We start from the raw sequence: 20,860 nt of genomic DNA on the forward strand, positions 1-20,860 counted from the left end.
CCATGAAGTGAAAGATGGGGTTCTGCTGCTGGGGTGTGTCATGTTGGTTGGAGAGGAGTTGTTCTGGGGTGTATATGATTATCGGCATTCAGAGTCTAGCAGTGGTCGGAAGAGTGACGACATAATGCAGCGAACAGAAGAATGGGTGGTGCTGTCATGGGAAGCAGCAAATGTCACCTTGTGAAACCTCAGTCCATTGGAAAAGGAGTATTAGGGTAGCTTCAGATTTTAAATCTTTTCCTAATGGATGAAAGAGTTTAGCCCTGCGTTTGTGATGGGGAGTAGGCACCGTGAACGGGGCGTGTCAAGATGTTCACATTTGAAAGTCGTGTTCTTTTGATACTCGCTGCTTTTAAGTGGGGTGGGGTTTGTGAGGTTTATGGTAGCCTCTGGTAAGGAGATCACTGCACAGGAGGCATGATGTGCTATAGGATGTAGTGGAGGGGTCGGCCATATTTATTGGGCTGATCATCTTGACAGCCGGACCCCTGGGGTTTCAGGTTGCGGGATTAATTTGAAGTGCAAGGAACCCATCTTTATAGGGTCTTGGGGCGTGAGTGGGAACCAGAAAATGTTACGTAATGTTTCTATTATCCCCCGGAATTATCTGTGCCCTATCCCTGCAGGAAAAAGGACACGTTTGCATTTGATACTGAAGAAGGGTGGGGGTGTACTATGGAGACGGTTCACCTTTCCGAGCCTTGTCCCCCGGGATGCTCTGCGCCCGCAACCGCTGGTCCAGTATGTACAGCATCTCCCCGCCCAGGTTAATGAAGAGAAGCGGCAGTGTTCGTAAGGACATGGTGGCTCTATGGCGTAGACAGACAAGCACAGAGCGTTGACTTAGAGATGGAGGTTCTTGCAGAAGGCAGGGCTTAGTACGGGGTCTTCCGAGGGCCACTTGGTCTCAGACGCCACATCACAGTTGCCAGGCCAACGCAGACAGCAAAGACCAATAAACGCCCCTCTCCTCCTTCAGACCCATGACGTGTTACAGCACGTAAACGTAAAAATGTCAAAAGTAAATATTTTTGCGGGCAAATAGAGCGGCCATATTGGATGTGGGTTTAAGATCGAACATGACTACAGCTCTCTAAAAGAGAATTACATTAACCACTCACAAGTACTATGCATGGGACAACTTGAAATTTTGAATGTGCCTTGTGTCACACTGCATCATACCATCTCCAGTAGGTTATATATTTACATTTTTTAGAAGCACTAAACAAATGCATCAAATAAAGTGCGTAATCCTGTTTTTTCCTTTGCATACTTGCGGTTTGTTTTACAACTGCAAAACGATAAGTACCATAATGTAAAGGGGAAAAAAATGCATCGTACATCGGAAGTGGAGTGCTCTTATTATATATCATCCTTTTCTTTTTTATTGTTAATTTTACACATTTCTGGAAACTCTGTCTCTCAAATAATGATACTCAATTTGTAAACCTCTAAATAGCGTGAAGTTGATTTGACCTTTAAGCAATTCGTACCCATGATTGATCTTTAAATAACAGGAGATACATAGCTGCCAAGGTTTCAGATTGCCATGTGTGACATTTTTATAATTTCAGTGTAATTATGATATGAGTGACATTTCAGCGACCATGAGTGACACTTTTTTGCGAGCAAAATGAAGATGATCGAAACATACAAACATGAGAAATGACATCCATTTGGGCGGCAAGAAAATCTAAGAAGATCTTAAAACACCAGAAATGGCACAAAGCTGCAAAGTACCAGAAAAGAAAGGGCACTCAGTCATGGCACAATATAGCCTCTCATTGTATAGTAGATGGTTTTGTGCTGTGTGTAGCCCTCCCTTCCACAGAGGACAATGGGCCATTTCTAAGCCCCACCATCCTTTGAAGATGCACACCCGCAGGACATAGAAACTGCACCACAATAAACATGGCGCAGCGCTGGCTAAGTAGAAACGCCTTCATACAAAATCCCTGATGAGGTATCAAAGTGCTTTTCGGAGTAGCACGTTACTGCAGAACCCAAACAGGATTAGTGGTGAATTAGTATAGGGAGATATGAAATTAATTTGAGCGGTGGAGATGTGAGTTTTTTAGTTGCATTGAAAAGGTTAGTGGAGGGAACGGTCTAGAAAGTATTTGGAGATTACAACAGCAGGTTTGGGATGAGTATAGGGGTTGGGAAGAGTCATGGGCAATGTGAAAGTGGCTGAACGAGGCACTTTTGTGAGAAACCCTCACATAAGCAAATGGTGCTCATAGGGTTTATGCTGCACTAGAAGTAAAGAGGAGCCAATTATTGGTGATCGACCTTTAATTGGATGTTCAGCACTGTGTGCATCTGCTTTCTGCTTCTATATCTCATATGCTAAACAAGACGGTAAAATGTTACTTGCATTATAGAGCTGGAATGAACACCTCCCATCATGTTGTAGCTCAGGCTTCACTATACCCATCATTAGCCTGCATCACTCACCTGTAGCATCCTATAGTAACTCCTGACATCAGTAGAGCTTCTCCTAGCACTGAAAGGACAGCTTATCACTTTGGAAGAAGATTAGGACAAAGGCAAGGAATGAGGAAGAGCAGGACAAGGAGAAAGCACCAGGAGAGGGAGGACGAAAAATCATAACAAAATACAGGCAGATGGGTGGAGAGAGAGGTTGGGGGAGATGGTAGCACCATGGAAGGTAAGAAGTATAGAATGGGAAACCGGCAAGTGAGCAGTGGCACCAGATAGAACAGTACAAGTTCCATCTATACCTGCAATGTGCAGGTGCATGTGCGTGCACCATCACTGCATACACCAACAATTTTGGCCACAACAACCTGTGGTTTCTCTGAGGCAATGGTCTACTGCTGGAAGAGAGTGAAGCAGCTACTTGCATAAAGAAGTCCAATGTGAGTTGACTAGATGTGGCGGCACATGAGCTATAACACCCTTAATTATTAAATCACATAATTGCAAACAGCCACATGTCGTCCAATGTGATGATAAAAAAACGGAAGGGAAAACAGTGACAAAACGCAAACCCACACATTTAATTACATAGATAAGTTAATTGTGTTACTAGTTGTCAGCAACCTTTCATAGTAGTGTAATAGAGCTCAACTAACCTACAAAACCGAGCAATATTATTAGAATATTAAAAAGACAAAAGTTTTATGATATTATGCGTAGTAAAAGCAAGAACATTTCAGTGACTGTTTAGGTGTCAACATTTACCGACGCTTGTTTTCCTGTCACGCTGGCCTTAAGTGAACTCAGTCTGAGGGAAAGTTTCCCTCCTGGATACATGCTTATGAGTAAAGGAAGTTAGACAATTTCCAGCACGGGAACTTGCTGCCACAACGGAGAACTCCCAGTCTCAGACCAACCTGCGGAACAGGCGATTCTAAACTGCATAAAAGCCATATTAATGGCCTGGTGAGAAACAAGAGCGGGCCTCAGGGTTTTCTGGCTTACTTAATGCAAATTGGCTTTTTAGCAGCAGTGCGATCAGCTAGCTGCTTGCAGGGTCGGTTTCTGGACTGGAGTCTCATTTTCTGTTTTACATGAACCATGTAAAAAAGAAATGAGACTTCATTCCAGACAACGAGGAACTGCAGGCAGCTAGCTGATCGCGCTAACAAGTATATGTGGATTTGATGAAGACTCCGCTGCACTGTCTTACAGTGACACAGTCACTGTCACTTATTTGTGAGGCTTGCCGCAGCACCTAACAGGTCAGCTGCCACCCGCAGATTCCTGGTCGCGCTACAACACCCACTTCTCGTCTGCAAGCGTGAACTGCCCGGTGCACCGCCCTTGGGTAAATTAGACTGTAACTGCGGCTCGGACTAGCAGAAGGCGCCAGTGCTGCTGCACAGACAGTGGGCTCCATAGTCCGAGTTTTCAGGCAACAACTGCATTACTGGCAGTTTCAAAACCCACGATGATGGAATTAATTAAATACAACTTACTTTCGTTTCCACATTTACTTTAGTTGCCACTTAATTAAGCTGCAGCGCTACCTGTACCAAATATTCTGCAAACATGATCAATTGATGCACGGACGTGCCATACTAAAGTGACACCGGCGTGGACTTTAACTTACTTTACTAAAAGTATAATAGTAACGACCCGACCAGGTCACTTACTCACTCTCTGCCCAGCCACGATGTGCACTCTGCCACAGGCGCAGTCGCAGGCTGTCTTCATCCAGGCAGCTGCTCGCCACTCGAGTCCTCTGGGCCCCCCCCACCGGGCGCGGCCGCTCGACGCAGGCCTCTGATCAGAGCTCAGCTGTCTGTGGCCGGCTCAGCTGCGGCCAGGTCATTAAGGTGGGGCTGGGTAGGCAGCAGTGTTGCGGCGCAGCCGGCCGCCCACCGCAAATTAATCGATTCATTCCTCCTTTTGCGCGACGGCGGGTGACCATGAGACTTGAGTCTGTCTCTCATGCTGCCGGCTGCTCACTAGGATTCCCCGCCACTTCTGCCAGCCTACTTCCTCTTCCGGTTGTGACGGCACATCCGAATAAAATCCCGGCCCTCACGATTCTACGACGGTGATTGATAGCAGTACTATCGAGTCTGCTGAGAGAGGGCAGGCCCTCCCTCCCCCTGCAGCGTGACGATGAGTATGCCCCGAGCCTCCGGCGCCGCATTCAGTTTCCAGGGCACAGCTGAGCCTGCCTGGGCAGAATGCAGATACACTGTAGCGCTCTCAGCCACTCCGCAGAGGCTGAGAGCAGTTAACTATTTAGGAACTCGGGCTCCATGAGCCGAACACGTCTCGAGCAGCAGTCAGAGCTCGGGCACAGTCGCCGCTGGTGGCGCGCCTGGCACTGATGTCAAAATGCGTGACAATGCATTTCAGTGCGGTGATGCGGATCACCGCACTGAAATGCGTGAGTGTCACACCTGTTGCGTGACGCTTGGCAGGACTGGAGATATCAGCAGTGAGCATATAATCCAGTGAGCCAATTTCTATTGCTCCATTCGCACTTTAGTTAAGTTAGTGATTGATTTATTAAAATTGAACCTTATTCTTATTTGAGGGTGCTTTTTAATGTAAGCCTCTTTGAACCTGTCAAGTTTCCCTAATTAAAGCAGGAGTAAGTAATATAGTCCAATATTTTTCTTTATTATGAGAATTGTAATATTGGTTATTGTATTACATTAGGATTGCATGCACCAGAACACAAATAAAAAACTGAGCTCGATGACCAAGTCAAGCATGGACCTAAAAACACACAGAGGTCTTTTTGGTGGAAAAGAAGCACTTCCTCTCCCCGCTACCATTTGTCAGCGCAAATGGCTATGACACGCATACCCAGAGAACCAGGGCACTCTTTCACCCAATTGCATAATGACAGGCCCGAGCTGCAGCAAAAATGGGAGAGTGAATCCTTAAAATCCTGTCTACCAGTTTCTACGCTGTGCAGTGTGTGTGTGATGCCAGTGTTGCGCCTCTATCTTTTCTTTAATTGTAAACAGAAGTGCTGCAGTCTGCATATTGTCTTAAACAGTAAGGGCTGTATGTATGAAGCATTTTTGCGTTAGCCATTGACCTGATTCTGCGAATTTGTCCGTTTGCGACTGTAAAATGCTTTTTGTGATATACAAAGCTCAATTTGCGATTTAGTAACTTGTTACCAAATCGGGATTTGTTTTTTAATTCGGTATTTGATAGTGACGTGTTGAATTGGAATTGGAATGGTATGTACAATTTTTTTGCAACTGAAATGCGGTAGAAAAACATTCGCAATTTAAAGCAAATTGAAAGTTGGTGATAACCTATTCGCAAATGGAAGGGGTCCCAAAGGGAATGCTTCCCCTTTGAGAACGGTTGAATTTTTTTTTTTAAGAGCAGGTAGGGGTCTAAGGAACCACTGCCTACTTTAAAAAAATGTAACTTTAACACTTCTTTTTTTTTGTAACCACATCCTTTAAGAAAACGGGCTGCGTAAAAAAAAAAAAGATTGCTTTATTTAAAAGCAATCACAGATGGAGTGGCGTCAGATAATGGTCTGCTGACCCCAGCAGGCTGCCATCCTTGTGATGGTAGCGAATTGTAGTGGGTCACAAATTGCGACCTAGCTCGTTTTTATTCATGAGGTATGTCTATTTGCGACCGACTACGAATCGCTAATGAAACTCAGAAGAGTTTCATACAATAGGAATAGAGATTTCATATTTGCGGTTCGCAAATAAATCAGAATCAGGAAATCACTAGCCCTAATTTCCGTACATCTAGCCCTAAATTACTAGAGCAGCCAGGTAGCGCCACTGTCACATCTAGGTCCTATGAACAGGGGAATGCTGAATCTCAGGACAGATTAGAGCTGTTTGTCCTAGGGGAGCTCTCACAGCAGCGGAGACCTGGACACTGCTCCGGCTATCTGCCTACGGTGATTCCAGGCAAGAGATTCTCAATTGTTAAAACGATGGGGCCTATCTCAATAGTTCTCCTCCCAAGCCCCAGTCTACCAGGCATCAATACAATCAGACCCCAAGACTCTACTGCCAAATTACTCGAACATAGGGTGCTGCAGATCCGCATACCAGTCCCAAGAGAAGACAATCATGCACTATCCAGGCTGACAACCATCTGACCTCGCCCTGACCCTGGGCATGGTAGATCCGGTAGCAGCACTGTAGGTAAATTCTCTTGCTGCACTGACTTTTCAGCCTTTGTGCTTAGCACTGGCACACAGTTTATATGAGGTCCATGTAAGAATGTTCCAGATGGCATTTACTTATAGAGTAGATTAGAGGATTTAAATCTGGTGATGTCGTGTAAACAGCCCATTTACGTAAGCCTAACCTCTGATGACTGACATTTCGCAAGCCCAATAACACAAGGTATGCTTCCATAGGTTTGTTACAACAAATATTCAAAAGACGTTTCAGTCTTTAAAAATGTGTGAAGTTGCAGAATCCTGTAGAATTTTCATTCTGTTTCAAATCTCTTTTGTGTAGCTAAGATTGGCACTACTAGGCTTCAATGCAACATTTTCTAGTTTTTCAGCCTGAAAGTTTTAATTCTATTAAGGACACAGGGGCGAGGATTGGGCCTTCTCTTTCCATTGTTTTATTACAGAAGCCAGTTAAAAGTAACACAGTAAAAAACAACAATGTCCATGTATAACACATCACAAACTACAAATCACATGATCCGAAAACATCCAATCCATTAAGACATGGTCTATAACAGTTTTTGATTCTGTCATTTTCTCCTATTTCCTTGCTCCTGAGTAAAGATATCATTGTACGCTGTCAAGTCTTGGTTTTTGTCTCACTTCCCAACCTACAAAATAAAACAAAAATAATTAATTCTCACAAAAACAACAGGGCATGAACAGTCCATTGATTTCAAGGATGGCTAAAATAGATCAGTGTAAATAGAAATACAAGAATGTTTCACCACATTTGAAATACATAGTAGAAACATAACATTAACTGGGTTGGAAATTACTTGCCTGTGTGTGTATAATAGTATTATTTTTTTTCCGAAACAAAAACTTCTATGTAAATCTTTGTCTTTATTGGCATTTAGTTGGAGAGTAGTTGTGTTAACCGATCTATGAAGAATTCTGTTCCTCATAACTGACAATAGAGACATTGTTAATGAGGACGCCATATCATATAAAGTTGGATGTAGTTCTACATTGCGAACTTCAGGACAAATATAATAGGGAGGAGTTTTTATAGATTTAGCTAGAGCTCATTTATCCCCCCAAGGTGATCTTCGTTTCTATTGGAATTTGATTGGCTAACAGTTGTGTTACTTCAGTTCATAAGTAATTCTACTGCAGTGCATCAATGCTGAAGCATCCTTGTACTTCAATAGAGGTGTGTCGGAAAACAAAATATATATATATCGTCATCTCAATGCAGAGAGACTTACCATAGGCGGTGCTCATTAAAGCAGGCTACTGCCTTTAAAAAGAATAGGGCCAGATGTATAAGCATTCTATTTTGCGAGTCCCAAATTGCTACTCACAAAATGGAATGTACAACAGTGTCTGAGACACTGTTTGCGATTCTCAAATGGGTCACAGAGGACCGGCCTCATTATTATTCATGAGGCAAGCCGCAATTTTCAACCCTTTGGGTAAGGCCTACAAACACAGGGATGGTGGCCTGCTGGGGACAGCAGATCCCCCATGTTTATGTTTGCCTTTTCAAAAAAAGCAATTTCTTTTTTTTCAAATGCAACCTGTTTTCCTTAAAGGAATCCAGGGGACTGCTGTCTGCTCTTAAAAAATATTTTTTCAACCATTCACAAAAGGGAACAGGTCCCTTGGGGACCCCTTACAGTTTGCGAGTGGCTTACCACCTGCTTGAAGTAGGTGGTAAACTGCGAGTGTATTGTGACCGCAAATGCGGTTGCAAAACAATTGCACATGCCAGTGGAACTCACTATTAGGAAGGGATGCCCTTGGCACACCCCTTCCTAATAGCGACTCGTAAACCCTATTTTGCGAGCCACCAACCTGCAAAATAGGGTTTGTAGATACCGCAACGCTTTTTAGAAATCTCAAACTAGCAAATTTTCCATTTGTTACTGCTAAAGACAGTCGAACATCTGGCCCATAGCGTGGACTGAGTTTTTAGATCAAGAACCATCTGTGGGGATAGCACGCAAAGCCCAGTGGATTGCGAGGTTAATCCCCACATTTATGATGGCTGTACCATCAACATGATGCACTGGCTATCTAAGGTGATGAGAGTACCCTCACAGTCCATGTTTGCGGGATGGGTGATTAGAATCTATAACAACCTGTAGGCCATCTCCCCATGGTCCTTTTGTCCTGTATCTATTGGAAATGGAATTTTTTTTACAAATGAGCTTTTTGGGAAAATGCTGAACAATCACGCCTTATTCCGTTTTTGACAAAAATAATATTTTGAGTACTTATATGTTTATAAGACTGATTTGATAAAGAGTTTCGAATGGAGCAGAACTCCTGGCACTTAAAGCACGATAAAGTACTGGTATTTGCTGACATGTCTTTGAACTTTCACATTAATTTTCACAATTTCAAATTCTAAGGGATTAATGTTGACTGCTTTCAGTTTGCTCTTTTGTCATATACTGCACATCACATGCTCAGCAAAGTACAAAGAACTGCAGGAAACGGCTTCAGCTGCGGACGTGGGACTGAAAGTAAATAAAAATGTTTTGTAAACAAATATTTATCACTTGATCTTACAATCACAGGTTATGATTTTTGCATAACCCCTTGCATTATCTTACAATGAGTCTTGTGTTCAAAAGCAGAACTCTTATGCATAAACCTCATAAGGGTGAAAGAACCCAGATCCATCATATGATCATCAGGTTCCCCCAAATGTCAGCAGTGAGCTTTTAACTCAGAAAGCCGCTTTACCATCTTGTGTCGAGAGGCGATATTCAGGGTGTTGTTCCCAAGTTACATTTGTACTACACAGAATGAAAGAGTTTGGATCTCGGTAATAAAGTGATAAAATGATATTCACAGTATTCTGTTACTCTCCCAGACTGCCAGTGTAATGGAAGCCCCTGTATCAGAAATGCACACATTCCCTTCTAGCCCCTGTGTTTCCCAGCTGGAAACCACTTTATAAATGGATTCTGTAACAGAAACGTTATCAATAGTGTCACATGACCGGTGACCCCTGTGCTGGATGGGTGTGGAGTGGGTGTATTTAGATCCCTAAGGAGGGTCTGCTTTGTCATATATCAAGCAGGACTCTCCAAATTCCAAAAGAAAGTAGAATAGGTCCAACCTGTGGAAACAGAACAAACCAAACTGGAGACCACATAGTCTATCAGCCTCTAGAGTCAATCAGCAAAACAGCAGTGGATGCATGGGCTGTAGAGGCCTGGCTGCAACAGGACAACTCCGCTCACATTCGTAATTTAGCCTGGTGTGGGACAGGACATGAACACTGATGCAAAGAAGCCCAAGACCTTCTGGAAGCATACTGGCTGGAGACATGTCCATAGTGTAGAGTTTGTTCACTCTGCTAATGCTTAGGATTATTTGTGGTTCTGTCAACAGTTCAAAACGGGTACACCAGGAGCATTTTTGTCGTGAAGCTTGCTTTGGTGGTGTTGCTTGACTCACTGACGACAGTCTTGTTGTGACTGGGAAGATTTTCCATGATCTTCATAGATAAGGAAGCAACACACACGGTCACCAAACTATACAAATCCTGTATGAAGCTCAAAAAGGTCAGGGACAGAGGGGCCCAGCAGCAATGGGTATAGGACCTGGGGCATCCCTTGACAGACAAGGAATGGACTTCTTGTCTTGGCCAAGTCCCAAAAATATCCCCGAACCATAGACATACCCTCCTCCACTATAAATTCACCCATAGAATTTACATCATTCCCCAACAACTAGCCCAATATGATCCCGCCAAGTCATCTAATTGCCCTGAATGCAGCATGCAAGACACTGACTTTGCTCACATGACATGGTCCTGTCATCAAATACAGCAATATTGGACAGAAATTTTCCAAACTATAGCAGAAATAGTAGATGCTCCCCTTCTCCAAGACTGGGACTTCTAGGACTGGTGACCCGAATGAAGCTTTGTTACGGGAGGTTTGTAGCTAGTGTCCTAATGCTTGCTAAGCGAGAGATAGCCGTGCACCGGGGCAACAAAACTAAGCCCACTAAAATGGCTTGGACGCACAGTATGACCCATTACAGTTTGCAACCTGAGATCTACGCCAAACTCCAATCCTCTACTACAAGAACTCGAAATATGTGGTGCGTCTACCGTACGCACCTACAACAAACCTCTGCTGCCTCCCAGACCTGGGCTCAGAACTCGCTGGGTAGCCCGGGAGGGGGTGAGAGCACCAGAGTAGATCATGACCCTGATTAAACGTGAGGCGCAGCTCCTTCCCTCCATCACTAACCACGGAATCACGGCAACTACCCTAAAGACCGTACTTTACTGTGCCATGTAACATGCCAGACAGAATATAAAATACAAGACCCTGGAGCTAGGAACCCCCTCTACCCCACCCCCCCTTCTATTTCTGTTTTTGAATGTTTTTATATTGGATTATTGTTTTATTTCCCACGCTTTCAGGCAAGATTGATGTATATTTTTTCTCGTCAAATTGGTTCTTTGATTGATTTTTGTATTGTAATGTCTTATTCTTTAATAAAGTTTAAAAAAAAAAAATTGTCCATGATCTGCTGAGGTCTGTGCTCTGAGGCCCTGATACATCCTTGCATCCTTGCTGGAGCAGTCCATCTCTTGCTTGTGGAGGCCCATTGGATGGATTGCTACAGGACTGCATGGAGTCTGCACTGTGGTTGCATGTGTGCCCGGTTTGGGCAGCTGCAAGACCACTGAGAAGCCACTGCCTATTGCAGGGGTAGGTGGGTCTTGGTTAAGGCATGCTGCAGTCGATAGAAACAAGATGTTGATGGGGATAGTCTCTGGTTCTTTGGAGTATCATTCATGCTTTTTAACTTATCGTGTAACAACAGATATGGATTCTAGACTCGTTGTAGTGTACTGTACAGATCGTGACGCCATTGCAGCTAACAGGGACTGGCAAGATGGTTTTTGCCAGCAGTCTGTTCATTCTGTGCGACAGGTGTCAATGACTTCCCTCATGGTTGGAGCTGGCCTTCCTAGACTTGTGGCTCTGAGAGTTGCTAGTGCTTGTGTCTTTTATTTGTAAAAGGCATTGCATCTCTTGGCATGGATACACTTGGTCGAAAGCAGCTGGTGACTTTGTCTGAACATTTGTTTTGGGAAGTTTAGGGCAGATACTCTGTTCTCGTGTGCATGCAACTTACTCCTGATTCCCCCATGGAGCTGTCACCACGTTGCACTTGCTTCACATGGGTGGCTCTCTTGTGTGGGTAGATGCACGCAGTCATTGGCACAAGTCCTTACAAGCTCTTGATCTTCTCTGCTTCTGGGCTTGGTCGGTTATCAGGTTTTTACATTTTTAAAATGTTTATTTAACAGGTTTTAAATTGCGCTGACTAGACCCAGGGGTATCAGAGCGCTTTACAGGAGCTCGAGGCAGTATGGAAATATAACATTTGTAGAATGCAATTGCAGTCAGAACCATTAGAACCAACAAAAAGATTATTCTAGGGCTATTAACATAGAGATAATGCATGAGCTTGTCCGATCAGTGAATAATCAGGTTAAGGTGGGAGGGTAGAGAAAAGAAAAGAGAAAGGGAAGAAGTTTAGGAGGCGGGAGAATGTGGATGGGGATGGTAGGGATAAGGTCCAGGAAGGAAGGGAGGGGAACAAGGGGGGAGGAGAGTGAGTAGCGTGAGGGAGAGAAGTAGGGAGGGGGAATGGGGAGGAGTAAGACATGAGGTCAGAAGAGGGGAACCTCACAGGGGGAAGTTGAGAGAGTGTCAGTGGACAAGAAAAGGATTAAGGACCCCAATATTTGTTGAGGAAATGCAGTTTTAGTTCCTTTTTGAAGCTGAGGTAGGAGGGGTTACAAATGCAGGTCTTTCGGGAGGCTATTCCAGATGCTAGGAGCATTACCAGAGAAGGAGCGAGATTGAGTGAGTTTCTTATGTAACAGGGGCAGGACTAGAACGAGGGCATCGGTACTTCTCGTTGGTCTGGCCCAGCCCGCTTTGTGGAGTTTACCAGAGAGGTATGGCGGGGTGTTTTGATGCAGGGCTTTATGTGTAATGCATGCAACCTTGTTAAAGGATCTGCCTTCAACGGGCAGCCAATTGAGGGCTTTGAGGGTAGGGGAGATGTGGTCAAAGCGTTTGCAGTCAGAGATAAGCCTGGCAGCTAGGTTAAGCACAGTTTTGAGTGGTGCTAAGTGGGCTTTGGATGTTCCAGCAAGGATAGCGTTACCATAGTCGATTCTCGACAGGACCAGTTCTTGGACCACTGATTTGAAGTCATCAGCAGAAATGAAGGGTTTAATTTTCTTGAGATAGCGGAGAGTGAAGAGAGCTTCTTTGGCAGACTTTTTTTATGTGGGTAGTAAGAGTAAGGCTATTGTCAATAGTGATGCTTAAAGATTTAATTGAGTTGGATATGGTGAGCGGGCAGTTGAGAGCATTATGGTAATGGATCCAATCCTGGATGGGGAGCGGGTCTTTTTGGGGAGAGAAGAGAATGATTTAGTTTTTTTAGGGTTGAGTTTGAGATGATTATGGTGGTGACCGCCCAGCCCTCCACAGGGCTTGGTCGCCCCACTCACTGCTGCCGCTCCTGCCTGCCTTTGCCGCCTCCTGCCTGCAGATTCCTTCGCTCGCTGCCCGCTGCTCCTGGGAATTTCCCGCTGCTCCTGGGAATTTCCTGCTGCCCGCTGCTTCTTGGATTTTCCCGCCGCTGCCTCCCTGCGGCCCCGCCCCCCTGTGATTCCATTCGCCGCCCCGCTCCCGCCACCCAGCTGCTCCTCCCTCCCGGCTACTTACTTATGACGCCCCCAGAGCGACCACGCAGCGGACGCGCGCAGCGGGAGCGCCGATTGAGCGCCGAAGGTGCGCCAAAGGTAAACCCGTCTGCGCCCGACCACGCCTGGCCCGCGCCCAGCGCCAGGACCCCTGGCCCTCCCCGCCGAGGCAAGACGACCCGACTGACCTACGACGCCGCCACTCTCAACGCACTCAATGCCGGCCGGACCCACGCCTGCTGCCGAGCCACCCAGAGACTCACCCACGGACCCTTCACCTGCTGCACCTGCAAGTTCACCTGCCTCTGAACCTGCCCCGCACCCGCCAAGACAAACACCAGCAGCAACCACCTCAAGTGCATCCTGATCAACACCCGCTCCGTCCACAGACACGCCGTGGAACTCTGGAACCTCCTCGACGCTACATCACCGGACGTCGCCTTCCTCACGGAAACCTGGATGAACGCCTCCTCTGCACCCGACATCGCCATCGCCATCCCGGACGGGTACAAGATCATCAGGAGGGACCGCATCAACCAGACCGGAGGTGGCATCGCCATCGTCCACAGGAACACCATCCGCATCACGACCGACGCCAACGACTCCTTCGCCGCAGCCGAACATCTCCACTTCCAGATTCACACCGACCCTAAGACGACCCTCAGAGGCACCCTCGTCTACAGACCCCCGGGACCACGCACACAATTCAGCGAAGACATCACAGACTTCATCAGCCCGCACGCCCTCCCCTCCACTGACTACATCCTCCTCGGGGACCTCAACTTCCACCTGGAGAACAACAAGGACCGCAACACCACCGCCCTGCTGGAAAACCTCGCCAACCTCGGACTCAAGCAACTGGTCAACACCCCCACCCACTACGCCGGCCACACGCTTGATCCCGTCTTCTCTTCCAGCAAGTACATCACCTTCAGCCACGCCACCGGACTCCACTGGACCGGCCACACCTGCGTCCACTTCAGCTTCAAAAGATCCACGACCCACCACCACCCGCAACAGGTACCTCACAGGAATTGGAGCAAGATCACCGCAGACCAGCTCACCACCTCCCTCAGCCAGAGCCCACCCACCAACACAACGGACCCCAACGAAGCAGCCCGCAACTTCACACAGTGGCTGACCGCCTGCGCCGACGACCTCGCGCCACTAAAGAACCCTCCCAGCAGACCCAGAAGCAAGAAGGCATCCTGGTTCACCGACGACCTCAAGGACTCCAAGAAGACCTGCCGCACCCTCGAGAAAGCCTGGCTCCTCGACCGGACCACCGACAACATGACCGCCCTCAAACACGCTACCCGCAAGCACCACCAGCTCATCCGCACCACCAAGAAGAAATCCCTGAAGGAACGACTGGACAAGAACGCCCACGACAGCAAAGAGCTCTTCACTATCGTCAAGGAGTTCTCCAACCCCAGCACCGGCACCAACGACATCACTCCGTCACAAGACCTCTGCGACTCTCTCGCCTCGTTCTTCCACCGCAAGATCGCCGACATCCACAACAGCTTTGGCGCCCCACCCACGCACCCAACCGTCGAACCAATACCCCCCACCGCCACCCTTCGCACCTGGACCACGGTGACCACCGAAGACACAGCCCGCACGATGAACACCATCCACTCCGGATCACCGACCGACCCCTGCCCACACCACGTCTTCAGCAAGGCCGACTCCACCATCGCACCCCAACTCCGGAACATCATCAACGCCTCCTTCAACACCGCCACCTTCCCGGAGAGCTGGAAGCACGCCGAGATCAGCGCCCTCCTGAAGAAACCTACAGCGGACCCCACCGATCTCAAAAACTTCCGCCCCATCTCGCTCCTCCCTTTTCCTGCTAAAGTCATCGAGAAGATCGTCAACAGACATCTGACCGCCTTCCTCGAGACGAACGGATCCCTCGACCCCTCGCAGTCCGGCTTCAGAGCCAACCACAGCACCGAGACCGCCCTCATCGCAGCCACCGATGACATCCGGACCCTGCTCGACAAGGGGGAAACAGTGGCCCTCATCCTCCTGGACCTCTCCGCTGCGTTCGACACGGTCTGCCACCGCACCCTAGTCCAGCGCCTCAGCAACATCGGTATCCAAGAGAAGGCACTGGAGTGGATCATCTCGTTCCTCGCCGGAAGAACACAAAGAGTCCGCCTCCCCCCGTTTCGCTCCGATGCCACCGAAGTCATCTGCGGCGTCCCGCAAGGATCTTCACTCAGCCCCACCCTCTTCAACATCTACATGAAACCTCTCGCAGCCATCGCACGCCAGCACAACCTCAACATCATCTCTTACGCCGACGACACCCAGCTGATCCTCTCCCTCACCAGAGACCCCGACACCGCCAGAACTTGCCTACACGAAGGGATGAAAGACGTCGCCGAGTGGATGAAGGACAGCCGCCTGAAACTGAACTCGGACAAGACGGAAGTCCTCATCCTGGGATCTTCGCCCTCCGCCTGGGACGACTCCTGGTGGCCCCCAGCCCTGGGCACCGCACCCAAGCCAACCGACCACGCACGCAACCTGGGCTTCATCCTGGACCCCTCCCTCTCGATGACCAGACAAGTCAACGCCGTCTCCTCATTGTGCTTCAACACCCTGCGTATGCTTCGCAAGATCTTCCGCTGGATCCCGACCGAGACCAGGAAGACTGTCACCCAGGCACTCGTCACCAGCCGACTGGACTACGGAAACGCCCTCTACGCCGGAACCACAGCCAAGCTACAGAAAAGACTCCAGCGCATCCAGAACGCCTCCGCCCGACTCATCCTGGATGTCCCCCGACGCAGCCACATCTCCAGCCACCTGAGGAACCTGCACTGGCTCCCCGTCGACAAGAGGATCACGTTCCGGCTCCTCACCCACGCACACAAGTCTCTCCACGACCTGGGCCCCAAGTACCTCAACGACCGCCTGACCTTCTACACGCCCACCCGCCAGCTACGGTCCACCAGCCTCGCCCTCGCAGCCGTACTACGCATCCGAAGAGCCACCGCCGGAGGAAGATCCTTCTCTTACCTGGCTGCCAAGACTTGGAACTCCCTCCCCATCCACCTTCGGCTGACCCAGGACCATCTCGGCTTCAGGAAACAACTCAAGACCTGGCTGTTTGAGCAGTAGCATACCCCTCCCCCCAGGCGCCTTGAGACCCTCCCGGGTGAGTAGTGCGCTATACAAATGGCATGATTGATTGATTGATTGAACCTTGTTTGGATCTTAGTCAGTGTGTTGTTGAGGTGCAGAACATCAGAGCGGGATTTAATCTTATAGTAAAGTTGCGTGTCGTCTGCATAGAGCTGGTAATTGATTTCTGCTTTTTAAGAATGAGGGAGAGGGGGTTCCATGAAGAGGTTGAAGAGAGAGGGAGAGAGAATAGAACCTTGGGGAACACCAAGGGAGACAGGTGTGGGGTTAGAAAGGCAGTCCAAGATTTTAATTTGCTGAGTTCTGTGTTTTAAAAAGGAGGTAAACCATTTGAGGACAAGACAATTGAGGCCAAAGCGATCTTTAAGAGTGTTGAGTAAGGTAGAGTGGTTAACAGTATCAAGTGCAGCAGAGAGGACTAGGAGAATGAGTAGACAAGATTCGCCCTTGTCGAGGGAGTGATGGATGTAGTCAACTATGGAAAGCATGGTGGTTTCTGTACTGCAACCTTTTCTGAAGCCAGATAGCAGTGAGTCCAGAAGATTGAAAGTGTTAATGTGATTATTCAATTGGAGAATGGGGCATTTTTCAAGGGCTTTGGAGAGAAGAGGTAGGTTTGAGATAGGGCGGAGATTATTTGGAACTTTAGGATCGGCCTTGGGATTTTTGAGAATGGGAGTGATTTGTCCGAGTTGGAGGAAGACAGGGACACACCCCGTGGCCAAAGAGGAGTTGTTAATAGTGTTCCAATATGGAGCAATGATATGTTTAAGATCTTTGATTAGGTGAGAAGGGAGGGAGTCTTTGATGTGGGAGGATGGTTTTAGTTTAGTGATGATGTCATAGACTTTGAGTTCAGAAACAGGGAGGAAATTATGCCAGGAGGCATTATTTTTTTTGCTGGGGGCTGGTGGGTTTAGGTTTAGGAGGAACGGTGTCAGGAGTTAGATCTGAGGAGTTCAGGGGTATAGTTGGGACGGCGGGTGATTCAGGAGAAATGTTAAAGGAAAATAGAGGGTTGGTGAGAGGGGAGTTAAGAGGAAGGATTGATCAATTTTGGTGATTTTTTCCGAGAAGAAGTTCGCAATTTCTTTGCATTTCTCAATTGAGGCCTTCAACTTTGGAGGGGCAGGGGATGTTTGGTTTTTGATGATGCTGAACAGTTCTCTGGGTCTATTTTTGGTCCAATCAAGTTGGGCACGGAAGAAAGAAGCCTTTTCGTTAAGGATGTGTTTCTTGTAGTTGGACCTAGCAGATCTGAGGAGGGCTAGATTGGAGGGGGAAGGGTATTGCCTCCATGTTCTTTCAATCAATCTAAGAGAGCATCTTTCGTTGTTGAGAGGTGTCCCAGTTAGCTGGTCACACTTCCTTCTCTTCTTTCTTCGTGGTGCTTCGGCATGCACTTTCTTTCAAGTTATGCTGGCAAGACTTCTCATTGGACAAGTCTCTTCTCCTTCTGTTTGCAGTGGTGTGCACATTCTTCATAACCCACCAACAGGGCCTCTCGTGGTTGACTGTCTCTGTAGTCTAGCCACTGTCCTCAGGTGTTGGGCTCCCGCTTGGGGATAATCAGGGCAGTCTCTGATCCCATTCTCCATTTCTTCTTCTCTTGTGCTGTGTGGCATCCGGTCATGCTTCGCATGTTACCTCTACTGGGACATTCTTGGAGCTTCTGCTTTGTGGACAGTGGCGAGAATTACTTCTGTCTTACCTTCTTTGAATGGTGTATAGCTCTTGAGCCTTGAGGCTGTGCAGTCATCAGTCATGGTTATTGCGGGGTTAGCACAGTGACCCTTGAGGGTGCAGGTCAATGGGGCCCTAGTGTCTGGACCAGAGTTTCTGGTGCAGTGACCTTCCGTTCTTGTTTCAGTCCGGCCTCATTTTTTCTGGGCCTCATCCTGACTAGGGTCATGTCTGCCAGGCCTTCTTAGATGATCTAGGTGTCATTTCTAGGGATAGCAGCAGAGGGGAAGCGTGCAACTCAGAATCTTTGTTGGGTGTCAGCCTGTAAAACCTCCTAGCCTACATCGGGGGCGAAGCAGAGTCTAAGCACACTTCTCTTTTGCGCCTCTAGATGGTCCTGACTCTCTCCTCACTTCGTAGGGGGGCTAACTGGATATTAGAAGATCAGTGTCAGGACGCCAGATATTGGAACGCCTTGATGGAATGGCATCCAGACTGTGCCATGAATCAGTGTCTGTGCGCCCTCTGGCGCGCAGACACTGTGCGCCAGAGGGCATAGCTGCTACTTTTTTACCACGCCCTAGCTGGGTCATGCATCTCTCTACTCTCTTATTCTCCTGGGGTCTCAGCTGGACACCTGTGAGGCCGGGAAGATAGTGGCCCAGTTTTTGCGCACTGCAGCTCCTCAGATAGGTAGTGCCCTAGCGCTGCCCACTCCTCTATGTTTGTGGGCTGAGGGGAAGGTAGCTCAATCCTTGCTTTTGTAGCCTCCTGACTCCTGGCTGGTGGCAGAGGGGCAGTTAGACATTAGTGCTTTCCTTTGTTGCTCCCCCAGGGAGTCTGTGTCCACTGTGTTTATTTCATTTCTCTTTGTGTCCAATATGTTGCGAGTAGGGATTGCTCAGCTCTTGTGCTTCTCTTTGCACTTGGCTGCTGACGCTATGGTGTTGGGCAGTAGGGTGCATCTTTCTCTCCCCATGGTACAGGCAGGTGATGATGTACTTAATAAATAAAATACGGCATAAAGTCCGCAGAGGCGCCAGCCACTCTAGGAAGCGATGGGGGCTTGGGAGGTGCCAAATGGCTCACACTGTTGCCATCTGCCTGTTATTTTTTTTCTTCCTTTGTTGTGCAAATCATACATGCCCTGTAGCAGCCACCGACCTGAACCACACCAGTATTGGAATCTTGCCTGTAGGCTCTTGCTGGGCCCCCTTTCTCACTAGTGTGTGTTGGCGCAGGGCACTTCTTCCCCGTGGAGGGGCTGCTGTGTGTCTGCCCTGCCTTGCGCTCTCGAAGGTGGCCACCTGGGACTCTGCGTGTTGACAGCACAGCAACAAGGGTCCAGTCATCCAGGCTCATTGAGATGGCAGCCTCTTCTGTGGAGCAGCGTCGCTCTGCCTGGTAGGCAATTATTCCAGTTGTTCATCTAATAAAACCCTTTTAACGCTTTCCAGATGGGTTTTAGATGAGATGGAGATGAAGAGCCACTCATGGTTTCCCTCTTCATTTACCTGATATGTGAAGCAAACCAAAGAAATTTGCAATTTTGGGGCATTATTTGCCAGTATGAGCCCTTCAATAAAATTGACCATGTTGTCAGAATCAATTCTCTGGCTGAGCATGTTCATAATGTCACTATTTAGATTGGAGTCAATCTATTCTGTTCTACCTTTGCATGTCACTTGTCTATACACATCATATTTCATGCATTTAATTACTGGATTGGGGAGTTCATGGATTTAGCCTCAGAATGTGGCAATGTCTCTGTAGTAACGGGTTAAGGGAAAGTCAGAGCCGTCACATAAATGAACAAATGGGTTTTATTTAGTATCAACAACTGCGACCTCAGCCACAGCCTCGCTATTCCAGCGCTCTCACAAGGTCCCCGGCGCTCGCCTTGGAACGCCGGTCGCGGTGACATTCTAAGCGATGTCACCGCGAGGGCAGCTCCATTACATGCGAGGCGCCGGGGGGTTATTGTGTGGAAAATACCACACATCCCCCTTCCCTGCGGAAAGAAAAGCATAAGTATAATACAAACAGTAGAACGCATCTGGTGGCACAGGGACACCCAACTGGGTGTGTGACGGTCAACATTTTCCTAGGCCTGAAGAGAGGCTTGACAACACAGACAATGTGCCCAAGGTTACATCATTACATACTGATCAAAATGTCTAGGAGGTCTGGTCACCCTCTTGTTAGGCCTGCCGGTTGTGTGGGGAGTCATGGTCTGCCTCTTAGTGGTGGAACTGGGGTCCCGCCTAGGGTCTCCCTCCCGTCCCCTTGGGTTCACAAGAGGATGGTACCTTACGACCCTCCCAAGGTTCCATATTTTCCCTTCTTGAGTCTTGACTGCATTTTTGAATAGTTTGGTGATCTTGGTTGGGCTGGTGTACTCTGACCAACTTGCCTTCCCTGTTGGAGCCCTGATTTTAACGCTGTCTCCCACCTTGAATTCTACATCCTGTGCGGCTTTGCGTCGGTCATATCCTTCTTTTCTCTTTTCCATGGCCTCCTTTTGCTTCTCCAAGCTTCTAGCTTCCTTAGATCGGTCTGACCAACCCTTGTGCCACTCCATCCATCCTGGGGTCAGCTTAGTGTTGGGTATCCTGGCGCGGAGCAACTCAAACGGGGTGACCCCC

General features: G+C 48.0%; 1 protein-coding gene and 1 long non-coding RNA gene across 3 annotated transcripts in view; both read right to left on the reverse strand.

The window, feature by feature from the left end:
- OSCP1 (organic solute carrier partner 1) overlaps positions 1–923 on the reverse strand; it is a 105,958-nt gene extending 105,035 nt beyond the window's left edge. The window contains exon 1 of one of the 2 annotated variants that reach the window (XM_078681205.1): positions 691–920. In XM_078681205.1, the coding sequence (XP_078537331.1) occupies positions 691–802 (112 nt within the window). In that variant the 5' untranslated portion in view covers positions 803–920. Of the gene's footprint in view, positions 1–690 lie in introns of both variants that reach the window. The other variant, XM_078681204.1, reaches the window with a different exon arrangement.
- Positions 924–7,033: 6,110 nt separating this feature from the next.
- Positions 7,034–20,860, reverse strand: part of LOC144824767 (uncharacterized) — a 46,682-nt gene continuing 32,855 nt past the window's right edge. Inside the window, exon 5 of the long non-coding RNA XR_013609105.1 lies at positions 7,034–7,272. This is a non-coding gene — a long non-coding RNA (uncharacterized LOC144824767). The remainder of the gene's footprint in view (positions 7,273–20,860) is intronic.

Source organism: Lissotriton helveticus, chromosome 3_1 (genome assembly GCF_964261635.1).
Source record: "Lissotriton helveticus chromosome 3_1, aLisHel1.1, whole genome shotgun sequence".
Taxonomy (NCBI): domain Eukaryota; kingdom Metazoa; phylum Chordata; class Amphibia; order Caudata; family Salamandridae; genus Lissotriton; species Lissotriton helveticus.